Consider the following 11,954-nt stretch of genomic DNA (forward strand, 5'->3'; position numbering starts at 1 on the left):
AGTCCGACAGGCTGAGGCGAAACGGGGAGGGAGGCCTCGCCCCACAAGGCCCCGTTTTGCGCCCTGGGCCCGGGAAGAAGCAGGCGAGCCTGGCCTTACCTCACCCCCGGTCTTCTCCCCGACGGACAGGCAAGGCCCCCGTCTGCAGACCCACCCTCCTTCCCCACAGGCCCGGACATGGCAGCTCGCACACAGTAAAACTCTGCAGCCAGACAGCAGTGTGGAGGGATTGGGGTTTATTTCAAAAGACAGTAAGACAGTTTTTCAATTTAGTATCAAAACACTTGATAGGATTCTTTTCTCCAGATTGGCCCCTAAAACTGCAACAACCAAGCAGCATGCTCAAACCACAAGCTACACGCCGCAAGCTCGACATGTCTCCACACTCACGCCTCGCAACAACTACACATCAGCAATGCACAGCAAGATGGCTTGTACCTTAATAAGACACTAAGAGCACTCCTGGCCAGGAAGGAAGGCCTTGGTTCCCTCCCTCAGGGTAGGCAAAAAAACTTCTCCAAGAAAACAAGGCTGTTGTACTCAAGCTGTTAAGTGTAACCCAGCGATGAGCAATAAAGCTTGGTGCGTCAGCACTTGGTGCAGGCAAGTTCAACCCCTGTGTAGCAATGGGTTAGAGGGGCCACGGCTTCACTAAGCCTACCAGGAAAGGACGTGGCCAACCGTGGGGCAGTAGGGAAGGGAAACAATCCCTGTGAAGGTTCAATTGTTCAGATAAACTTGGCTTTAAAAAAAAAAGTCTCCTTTTGCTCAAGTTGCTTCTCCACAATACAAAGAGTTACCTTAAAGCTGAGAAACTGAACTGCTCTTTTGGCAAACAGCTCCTGGAAAGGAAGTTTTCCCAACAGGCTTCCATCCCTAGCCCAGCTACTCTGATTCAGTGGCCCATAGCCAGAACCATCACACCCTCCTTCCTCCCCTGCTGAAGTAGGGTGGCCCAGAGCTGATTAACAGAAGGTTAATACCAAATTTTAAAGCCAAGAGCTTTGAAGTGTAGCTCACCAGCCTCACAAGTTATTTGGAATGTTTACAATGGTTGCTACAAAAAAAGGTAGTTACAAAATGTATACATCTCAAACATGCTCCCCAAACATTATTGCATTGTTTAATTTCCCTTAATAATGCTGTTTGAAGCTCTGCCCAACCTGATGGCCTTTAACCCTGAGGTGAAGAAGATTTGTGTTTCGTCAAGTTGGCAACAGAAAGTAAACTCTGGTCCCCAAGGGTTAGAGGTCAGCAGCGGCTGGGCTGGCCCCTCTGGGCATTGTGTGGCGGAGGCAGTGGCAGGGATCCGTTACATCTCGTTCAGGTCTAGCAGGGTCTGGTCCAGCATTCTTTGCGTGCAGAGATGCTCCTCTTTGGTGGATTTCAGTTTATCTGACAGGAAGCAAGAGTCAAGAGTTACAAGTCACTTCAGACAACCCAGAAACCTTTGCCAAAGAAAGCTTGCGCTAGCCCCTTCCCAGCACGCTGCCGCAGCAAGTCCTCAGACCGGGGGTGCCTGGCTGGGTGCAGCTAGAAGCTCTGAAGTTACCTGGCTCATTTGTAGCCCTTGCTGCTCACATTGCCAGTGCTCCCAGTTGGCACGGTCACGATGTACTTTTAGCCAGTGCTCTAGGCAGTGTTTTGCATGCAGGTGCCTCCGACTGTAGCTAGCTTTCCCCAGGGCTTGAACACTTCCAGACAGCAGAGCCCCGTGGCCCAGCAAGCCACCCAAGAGCAACGCAGAGGTAAAACACACTTAGAAATCACCCCCTGGAATTACAGCTGGTTGTGCCCCCCTTCCCCCCAGCACAGGACAGAGATGCCAAGCTGGTCACTGAGACCGTAACTACCTAGCAGCAGGGAGCAGACAACCATGCCTCAAGGACAGCGGGGAGGAGGCTGTTTTCAGTGAAGGGCAGGCAGGGAGCAAGTAGGAGCGAGGGTGCTGCAACACTGCCTGAGACTACAGGCAGCTGCACAGTCAATTCTCACATGTTCCTTAAGCCAGGAGGAGAGCTCAGATCAGCAACTAGCACTCTAGGTAGGCTTTACTCCAAAGGTGAGCCCACCCTTATCACTGAAGAGATCCACACGCTGGGACACTGGACAGACAGGCTGTAGAAAGATGTCCTTTAGGTACAGGCAGTTTCTCAAAGCCGCTCCCCAACCTCCCCAGGGTCAGAAACTGTGCACAGAGCAAGAAGCAGCCTTCCTAGAGCACTAGCAACTGCAGCATTTAAAGATTCCCCTGCAGGTACTCAAGACAACTTCATGCTGTGGATTTTGGAACTTGCTTTCAAGATGTCCATGAGCTTTCCAAACCCATTCTGGGGCTCTGCAGCTGCACTGGGCTCAGGCCCCAGGAATGACCACTTCCCCCAAACCTAGGTTAGGACTCAACTATATAGGAAAGTACTACAGGTGTGCAGCATCTTACGGACCACCAGGTCAGTCATTTATTGTTAGAAGCCATCATTCCATGCAACAGGAAATACTACAATCATCCAGCTAACAGTAAATTAAGTCGTAGCACTTGACAGGCATCTTCTAGCAGACATAAGCCTAACCGCACCCCACCCCTCCCTTGGTGGGTGCAACCATCCTCGTTCCACGGAGAAGCCAGGCAGGCCCCCCGGAGATGTGAACAAGACTGCTCAAAAAAACCCAGTCAAGTCTGAGGGTTACTTCACCAAGAATAGAGATTACCTTCATAAAAAAGCTCTTAAATAAATTAAAGGAATTCAAGTGCCCCATTAAATAGCATAAAATTTGAAAGTCTGCAAGTCTTAAGAATGATCAGATTTCACTGTGGTCCACAGCACTGGTGGTCGCAATAAGCTTGTTTAATGGCATTAGTGGGCCCCCTTCTCAGTCACACAGATCATGCAGCGTTAACTTCAGCTCATTAGAGAGCAGGCGGTTTTTCTCAAGCTGGCTGTACAGGCGCTCTGCAGCAGCAACAGGATGAGGGGAAACAAGAGGAAGAGAGAAAAAGAGAGAAAGGGAAGGTTAGTAGAGTACCAAGTCGAGCACATCAAATAAGCTGTCTCCATAACGTGTGCCTCAGGATCAAGTCTAGGCTGTTACACAGATGAGGCCAGGGAGAACAAAGGTTTGTTTAACTTGCGTTTCAGCTCGGGAAGACCACAGAGGAAGCCAAGTGCAGGCAGAAATGGAAGTGCTGCCAAGGGCTTGCAATGGCAAAGAAAGGAAGAGGAGAACACCAGAAGAGGAGCCTGCAGGCTGGGCTGTACCCAAGTAAGGAGAGAGACTTAGGATGTGCTTTAAGCCTGCGGAGTACTTTGCAGAAAGAAGCTGTCCTACCACAGCTGAACCAGAAGCACCTTCCAGAGTGAGCCACACCACACAGCAGTGGGATTGATAGTTTTAATGGTAGGACAGGAACACCAGAAGAATTGAGAATGACAGCATCTCATCCAGACCTGGAGGACACTCCTCCGAGGACACGCCTTTGTGCCACAGTAACAATGTGCCACACTAACAATGCACCACATCTAGACAAGGACTGAAAGCAGTATCTAGTTTGGGTATGGGACAGAGGAATTTCTAGAGCACAGGCTTCTATTTTATGTCTGCCCCAGAACAATTAAATGAGTGGGGCACAAACTGCCACTGCATCTGACAGCCTTCACCTCCCACCCAGTCCCTGTCCTTAATAGCCTCGCAGGGCTCTAGAGCCCACACTCATCCCCAGGGCTGGTACCAGTCACACGTGCTCATCAGCAGCTCCATGGAAAGGAAGAACCAGCCTGATCTTCTCAGAGGACAGGTTGCCTCTTGGGGCTGCACGGCCACTCTCCTGCCATGCAGCCTGTCAGCCACAAGCAGCCACCACAGAGAACCAGTTCAGCATCTGTCTCTACCCATCTACACCGGCAGGGTCCTCCCAGCTTGACAACTCCCAATTCCTGCATTTGGGGGAATTCCAAGCAGTGAAATATCCTTATACGACAGCTTCCAGCCTGGCAGAACTAATCATCACGAACTGCAGCGATACACAGAGTGTGCTGACTCTGCCTGGTGAGCAAGCATAAAGCACAGCAATTCTTGCTCGCCCTAGGCTTCTTCTCAAATCCTTGTGCTACAAGGTCCCTAGGAATCTAGGGCACCCTCTGAAGGGTATCTACGCCATTCCTCAGAGCTTTCAACCTAGCAATATTTTGCTCTTGAACAACACCCAGCTGGGTAAGATTCAGGACACTGAGTCAAGCTGTTCACATGGAGCAGCCAAAGCATGTCCCCCTCTCTAGAGGGTCTCAGCCAAGTCCCTCCAGCGTGACAGCCGCCACACACAAGGGGGAAGCTCACCTGCACCCACCTACCCTCAGCACCTCCTCTAGCTGCACCTCACTCCACAGGACAGAGCAAGGCTGACTGATTGGTCCTTCTCTAAAGCCACCAAGGGACCAAGCAGCAACCAGAGAAGCCAACAATTTCTCTCCCACCACAATCTAACTAGAAGTTGAGGGAAGTTGTGGTATGGAGGAGGGGTACACCCCATCCTGGCCTACGCAGAGCCTGCCTTGCACATCAGCTACTACTGCTAGGGACTTGCTCTCTGGCCTCCATGCTGGCTCTCAGCAGGCAGGCTGGGCACCCTGATGCCAGCCTCCAGCCCCAGGTGATCAGGGCTGGTCCTGGGCCTCCAGAGTGGCAGAGTGGACTGCGGTCAGAAGTACCAGGAACTGTAGGCTGGTGCAACGGCTCACAGCCTTCAAGCAAGCATTACTGCTTGTGGACAGGGACCTGATGATCCACCCACACAAGGGAGCACACTGACTGAAGTAATTAGCATGACCCTTCCTGGACCTCAGGAACAGCTCCGCAACATGGAATGCTTGCCTGAGTCTGCTGGGGCTAGCTCCAGTGTTTGGCCTGCTCCCTTCTCCACCCAGCCCACAGGGCAGCCTTACCAGCCATCCTTGCAACCTGGGGAGCTCCAGGACCTATGCCTCCTGGTCAGCTAATCTGCATTTGCAGCACTCCTGAGTCAACAGCCCAGCTCACGGTAACCAGTCTGCACAAGCCTCGCAATCCAGTCAGACCAGAAGCCTCTCAAAACCTCCCAGGGCAGAAGTTGCATCACCCACCCACCCATCTACCACCCAGCATGGAGTTCCATCAGGACAAGCATGGAAAGGGCCCGCCACAGCCCAGCCTTCAATAACATCGCTTGCAACATCACTGTGCAACAGCAGAGCCACCAGCTCCACACAGCACGAGTCAGTAATAAACCCACAGCTGACAGGACCTCCCCGTGAGGAGAGAGGCTGTTTCACAAGGGCAGGGTGCCACCTCCCACCTGGTAAGGGCTGGAAGCCTCCATGCACCCACACACTTGTGACAGAAGCCCTGCCCCTCCCACAGGATCTAGACCCCCTACTCCAGCTGCAGGTTTGGTTACTGAGGAGTTATGGGTTCTTCCTTTGTGCTTACAGGGCACAGAGTTATTGCCCCATACCCCAAGATTCAGACCACCGTCTGCTGGAGCTTTCCAAGCTATTACTCTCTCAAATTCCTTGAAAAAACAGACCCAGCAGAGAGGGGATAGCCCTGACACAGAAGACAGAGTGAGAACAGGCTGGGGCAGTTCAGCATGTCTGGACTATCCTTACTGCTAGTGCCATTTGTGTGGAGAACAGAGTGACACAAACCTGAGGAAACCACGGGAGGTGTCCCATTTCATCAAAACTCTGTTCATGAAGGGCTCTTCGGGCACTGTGGCAGATGAACCAATCCAGAAAGGAAAAAGTATTTGACAAGGCACCACATATAGTTACATGAGGCTGATCAGTGCTTACGATACCAGAGCAACTAGCAACAGACTCAGACCAGTGGTGATGCGTGTCAGGCGTTCGCAGCCTGCCACCAGCTGCAGTGCTCGGTGTAAAGCTCCATGCCACACTGCCAGGAGGATCCAGTCAGGCCCTGCACGGGGAGGGGAGGACTCGGCAAAACACAGATCCCCTGCTCAGATGCCCTCAGCCCTTGCTGTGGTGCATTCTCATTCCTGAAGCAAGGGGCCATACATACCCCCCACAGGCACAGCAGCACCTCACACCCAACCAGTCCCGTCCAACTGGAAACCAGCCAAAGCTCACTTGATATTTATTAGCTTTCACACCCTGCCAGTGACCTAGCGACTATCAGGTGTGGTGATTTCCCACTGCAAACCAGCATTTGGCAACCGATACCAGTGAACGCTACAGAGCGGGCAGGCGTGAGGAGTGTCTTCGGCCAGGCTGAAGCAGGCACAGCTCGAGGACTTCCTGCTACAAACCCCAGCCTCCCATCTGGCCCTACAGAGCATGCTGCGCGCCGAGGCAGCATTTGCAGAGCTGCAATTCACATCTGTGAGCCAGTAAGACACCCAAAGGGAAAAATCCAGCACATTAATGAAGTGTGTATTCCGCCAAAGGTGGTGAGGGGTACACTGGTTCGAAGGCAACGTTGAAACAGTTACTCTAAAGCAGCAAGTGGTCACTAGAAACCCATTTCTCAAAAGCACCAGCCATTCCATTCAATTTATATAAGAGTTGTTTTCCTTAAAAAAGGTGACATCATGCTCAAGCAAGAGGCAAGAGAAATACAAAAGGAGCTTTATGGCTCTACACAAGATATGCAGATGAGAACAACATACTCCCAGCTACACCCAGACATTGAAAGGGCAGCCCCTCAGAGCACAGCAGTGTCTGGCACACTGAGTCAAACAGAGGGAGCTTTGTTTAGGAGCAAGTGCAGCATAACTGGGGGGCTACTGCTGCTGCTGTCAAGCTTCACCATCTTTACAGCGCTCGTTCCCAGGGATGCCCTGTGCACAGTAACTGGAAAAAGGTACTGGAATTCAGAGCGAGATGACGAGAGCATGAATGCAGGATGCAGATGCAGAACAAGCCACCAAGCAGAGAGGCAAATCCAAAGTGGAGTTTGGAATCACAAGACTTATCTGTGTGAGACAGAAGGAGACACTAATTTTAAGAGAAGCTTAAGTGTTTGTGCACAGCAAACTTTGCTTAGGGAGCTTCCAGACACTAGCGTTAAGGCTCTTCCTCTGCAGTGCAAGTACCTGGCCTCTCCTTGGTTAGTGGTAAGGACTGTGCAGAGCAGCTGTTAGCAGAACCCACTGCAAATCTGAACAAAAAGCCAAGTAGCAAAGTTGCAGAAACATACAAGTTCAGCTACTTCCACAGATCAGTTCATGATCCAGCCCATCTCAAGCCTGTTATGGCAATTCCTAAGGAATCCACCTGAGCGCTATCCACAGCCTCTTCCTTGGAGGAAGGAATCCCGAGACCATGGCACAGTGGCTCCAGCAGGCAACTAAGCCACGTTACCTTAGGAAGCCTTTCTTTCCCAGTGGGACTGGGAATTACACTCGTAGAGTTCAAGTCGGAATCCTTTCAGGCCAGCACAGCACTTAGTGTTACACATGCAGATCACAAGGACCTAGAGTTAGAGTACAACATGCTGCAGGGAAACCTCCACAATCCTCAAGGCAGAGATCTGTAGAAGTAACCTAGACAACACAGTGCCATTGGTTCTCCAACTATGAAAATCACAGCAAACCAAGCAAGCTCTGGCGGTCTAGCCTGCTGAAGCAAGAGGCAAACACCAGCCAGCTCATATTTACATGGAAGTCATGTCATTCAGGGCGTGGTCCAGTTCCTCACTAATTGCTTTGTACTTCAGTTTCTGGGCATAGAGCTCATCTAGAAGAGGTTTAGGAGGAGAACAAAAGGGAAACAATAAGGGAAGGCAAAGGAGTTCTTCCAACACCCTGGGGCAGGAAAAGCAGTATGGGATTCATGAACAGAAGAAAATGAAGTTAGATGTGGAGCATCATGACTCTGTATTGGTTCCCGACAATGAACGGGAGGGTTCCAGCAGCCTGAGGACAGTCTGACCAGCAAGTGCCTTCCAGGATTACAAGCCAGCTCCAAGGGGAACAGACCCAAGAGCTCAAACCACATCAGCTTGTGAGAACAAGCTGCCAAGCTAGGTCAGCAAGAACCACTGACAGGAGTAGCAGCAGGGAAGGGCAGCTCCATCCACTTAGGGAGAAGCTTGCTACACCTAAGGAAGGCACAGATCAATTTAAGTGCTTTGTCCTCACCTTCAGTCTCAATACAAAAACCAGCTTGGGAGAAGTCAGTCACAGAAGTCCTGAGCATCAGTGGGAATTCCCATTCTGTAGTACACAGCTAGGCAGAGTAAGCCAAACAGGCCACACTCGTGTTCTCCATCAGATAATGGAGGAAACAGGCAGATCAACTGCCTTCAGGGCAGGAGGCAGTCCTGAAACTCATACTGATGCACTCCTTGAGCACTGCGCAGAGCTGGCACAGACTTCTCCCAGCCCTGGCTGCCTAGGCTACAATACAGCTGGTAATGTTGTCAATGGCTTCACAGAGCCCAGAGAACTTTGTCAGTTGTCATAAACTAGGTCACTTCAGCAGCAAGGCTGGAAACCAGAGCCAACTCTTGATCAATGTGTTTCAAAGCAAACATGCAGACATTTGGAGGAGTTTTTGCAGTTCCAAATAAAAGCTTGCCCTGTATCATGAGGTGGCTCAGATTGCTGCTTGGCTGTGGTTCTGGAACAGCTCAGCTGACACCATTGCTATTTCTAGATAAAAAAACCTCCCGAGTGACTCCAGATGGTAGGATGTGGCTTTGAATCTCCAAGACCTGGCACTAAAAGACCACAAGGTCAAGGCAGGAGGCCTGTAAGAGTTTTGGTTTACCAGCACCACCACTGCAGCCACAGCTATCCACAGAAGAATCTGTCCACAGCCCCAGATTTAAAGGAGGCAGTTGGAACCATCTCCTTCCATGGCTTGGGGAAAGGTAGGATTCTGCAACAGCTGGCCTCAGGAGTGCTTCTGAAGTACTGTGAAACCAGGAACAGGAGGAAGAAAGGAACCCATCCTTGGCACAGGCTGACCACCACATTGCATGGATGGGTCTTCTGGCAATTTAATCTTGAACCAGAACTAACACTGGGGAGTCTGAGTCTTCATGGGGGTTGTTTCAAGACTACTGTATAGTTGACTTGCAGCAACACCATCTGCAGCAGCCAGCCACATGCATGAGATTCTGCACACAAGTATGTTATTGTAACCAATTCCTGTTGAGTTCAGGCAGTTCTTTCCTATGCCACTCCTTAAATTGGGTTAAGCTGGAGCATAGGAATTCAGCTACATTCCTGAGGACATCACAACAAAGATACACCAGCCACGCTATCTGTCAGTATCAGTAAGATATGGCAAGGTGTTTGGATCAAGAGCTTGATACCTGCCACAGCACAGCCAGGGAACTGTTTTCAGAGGAGATACATGGGGCATGACTCTTGAGCCCAGAGGCACCAAGCCTCATCGTGGAGGCAGAGTTAGGTCACGCTCCAAGTATTGAGGAGCAGAGCAGTGTTTCCACTCTCCAGCTGTTTGGCAGACAGCCTTCCCAGCTCCCCACTCCTCACCACATACTCGTTGGCTTCCCGTCCTCATAACGTACCTTCCAAATCATCAATGGTCTTCTCCAGCTTGGCTACAGACCGTTCAGCAAATTCAGCACGCGTCTCTGCCTGCCAGACAGGGCGAGCCAATTAGTACAACAGCTTTGGCATACAGCAAAGGCCTAGAGGCATCTGCCTGAGGACCCTCCCACCCTCCACATCTCTCCCCAGCTGGGCCATCCCTGCATGGTCACTCACCTCTTTGAGTTTATCAGTCAGGATCTTGATCTCTTCTTCATATTTGTCCTCTTTTTGAGAGTACTGTGAAAGAAGAGGGGAGTCAGCAATCAGCAGCCCCAGGTACCTCCCACTCCAGAGAGCCCACAGCTACAGAGGGAGACAAACTCCTCACGGCAGTGCACGTGCCCACAGAAACTTCCAACTGGGAGTTGTTCACACTCCTACCCTAGTCCAACAGAACCGGGTCAGGCAGCAAGTCCCACACCATGCATGTAACACGCCTGGGTGCAGAAAAATTCTCATCCCAGCAGCATAAACATCTTGGCTGATCAAGTCTGCCCCAAGGCAAGGAAGGGCAGCCAGACTTCCCGCACTCCCAGCTTCTACAGTCAACATTGGCCCTGTGCTGAAATCCGTTAGCTTTCCCAGGAGAGCAAGCACAGCTCTCCTTGCTTGCTTAAGGCTGCAGTTGCATCATTTCCATCCCAGTGGGTGCTCTGTTGTCACACACCCTCATAGCAAAACAGAAATGTTTCTGGCCCTTGGACAAGCAGCCCTACCTTCTCAGCCTGAGCCTCAAGAGACTTGAGATTGTTGGTGACATTCTTCAGTTCTTCTTCCAGCTCGGAACATTTACTGTGGTTTCATAAAGAAAGCGGAGAGAAAAAGGAAAGAAGTGGGAGGGAAAGACAGGAGAGACAAGAAGTGAATCCATGTGCAGGGAAGTCAGCCTGCGATCGGGACTGGATGGGACCCTGCTTTGAGGCACTTGTGCAGAAAGCAAGTTCCCTTCCCGCCTCCAAGTTCGTATTTTAAGTATTCTGCCAGCACATGTGCAGGGCACTGAGCTGAGCAGCTGAGATGTGGACACAGATTTCTGCATATGTTTAGTTTGCTGTAAGGAGGGAAGCTGTTCTGACAGACAGATGGACAGCCACCACTACTCAGACAGGAATATTTATGGGCAGAGAGGACAGAACATTCCAGGAGAGAAAGACGCAGTTAAGCTGAGGGAAGGAGCGTAGCAAGAAGACCACAAGAGTTCTGGTTTAATGGTTCGAGAAGGGAAAGGTTAGTACCTTTTCTTCGGCAACAGACAGACACTTCAAGTTCTGGTCCATCACTCTGATCTGCTCCTGCAGCTCCCGGCAACGACTGTTAGTGACGGTCACACGATGGCACAAGCCAGGTGGGGGCAAGGGTCAAAAAGAGCACCAATAACACAATACCACAGAGCAAAAAAGGGGGTAGGGGAAAAACACAAAAAAGTCATGGTCATGACATGCATGTCTGGGCAGGAAGCACAGCGCTACTGCTGCATACACACTAACTTTGTTAGACAAGGCCCAGAGTACAGAAAGGCCCTGACCAGTTCCCCAGGGATCAGCTAAAGCATCCACACACGTGAAAGGAGCCCAAACACCACAAGTTGTGTGTCTGCTCCAAGCAGAGGAAGTCCAGCTTGCTGTTCAGCAGTGCAGAAGTCTGTAGTGGTTACTGCAAGTATTTTAAGAGGCCGGAGGCTGACCTCAGCCACAATTCTGCCCTTGGACATCCCGCATGCCCCTTCAGCTCCCGGCCCAGGAGGCCTCCAATGCTTTAGGACAAGTGCTGTACACTCACATGCACTGTAGCAACACGTAAGGATCTCGTGACCATACGTACAAAGCAGTTCTGGTGAATACTGAGTGCAGAAGGATTCTCTGGCCTCGCTAACTAGGGGGTCCCTCCATGCAAAGGGGCAGAACATCTCCACTACAAGGCAAGTCACGTCACTGCAAACTCCGTATCCTCAGTAGACCTAATCCTGTTCCGAGCAGCAGAGTGCTTCTAACTTTCATCTGAGGATCTAAACCCACCCCGTCCTTCAGGCCTTGTGTAACAAGGTTAGAAATGCCGTGTTAGTTCCCATGCAAAGGTAGATGTGCCAGTTACATGTGAGCTGATTACTCACGACTCTGCAAGCTCAGCTCTCTCTTCAGTGCGCTCCAGATCTCCTTCTATGATCACCAGTTTCCGAGCAACCTGGAAGGGAGAATCAGAATTAAGAGGAAGGAAGATGACTGGGGACTTGTAGGCTGTGCAAGGCAGTAAAGGGAGCCTGCAGGAGTCACTGGAGCTGCCAGAGTTTTTTGGCTAAGGGGAACATTGATGTAGCACTGCTGAGAGCCAGGCTCTCCCCTGCAGGTTTGCTGAGGGAAGCCCTGTCAGCACGTGCAGCACCTGCCTCTCCTGC

At 51.1% G+C, this 11,954-nt stretch overlaps 1 protein-coding gene across 5 annotated transcripts in view; it reads right to left on the bottom strand.

Moving 5' to 3' along the window:
• Positions 1 to 919: 919 nt before the first annotated feature.
• The window catches only part of LOC104616446 (tropomyosin alpha-3 chain), a 12,183-nt gene continuing 1,148 nt past the window's right edge, over positions 920 to 11,954 (bottom strand). Inside the window, exons 3-10 of one of the 5 annotated variants that reach the window (XM_010281468.1) lie at positions 11,673 to 11,743; positions 10,279 to 10,354; positions 9,737 to 9,799; positions 9,538 to 9,607; positions 7,655 to 7,733; positions 5,679 to 5,742; positions 1,996 to 2,118; positions 1,109 to 1,395 (exon numbers count right to left, since the gene is read on the bottom strand). In XM_010281468.1, coding sequence (XP_010279770.1) covers positions 2,041 to 2,118; positions 5,679 to 5,742; positions 7,655 to 7,733; positions 9,538 to 9,607; positions 9,737 to 9,799; positions 10,279 to 10,354; positions 11,673 to 11,743 — 501 coding nt within the window. In that variant the 3' untranslated portion in view covers positions 1,109 to 1,395; positions 1,996 to 2,040. Of the gene's footprint in view, positions 1,396 to 1,995; positions 2,119 to 5,678; positions 5,743 to 6,596; positions 6,971 to 7,654; positions 7,734 to 9,537; positions 9,608 to 9,736; positions 9,800 to 10,278; positions 10,355 to 10,797; positions 10,874 to 11,672; positions 11,744 to 11,954 lie in introns of those variants that run through there. The other 4 variants (XM_010281484.1, XM_010281490.1, XM_010281498.1 and 1 more) reach the window with 4 other exon arrangements.

Source organism: Phaethon lepturus, unplaced genomic scaffold (assembly GCF_000687285.1).
Source record: "Phaethon lepturus isolate BGI_N335 unplaced genomic scaffold, ASM68728v1 scaffold46520, whole genome shotgun sequence".
In the NCBI taxonomy this organism is placed as follows: Eukaryota; Metazoa; Chordata; class Aves; order Phaethontiformes; family Phaethontidae; genus Phaethon; species Phaethon lepturus.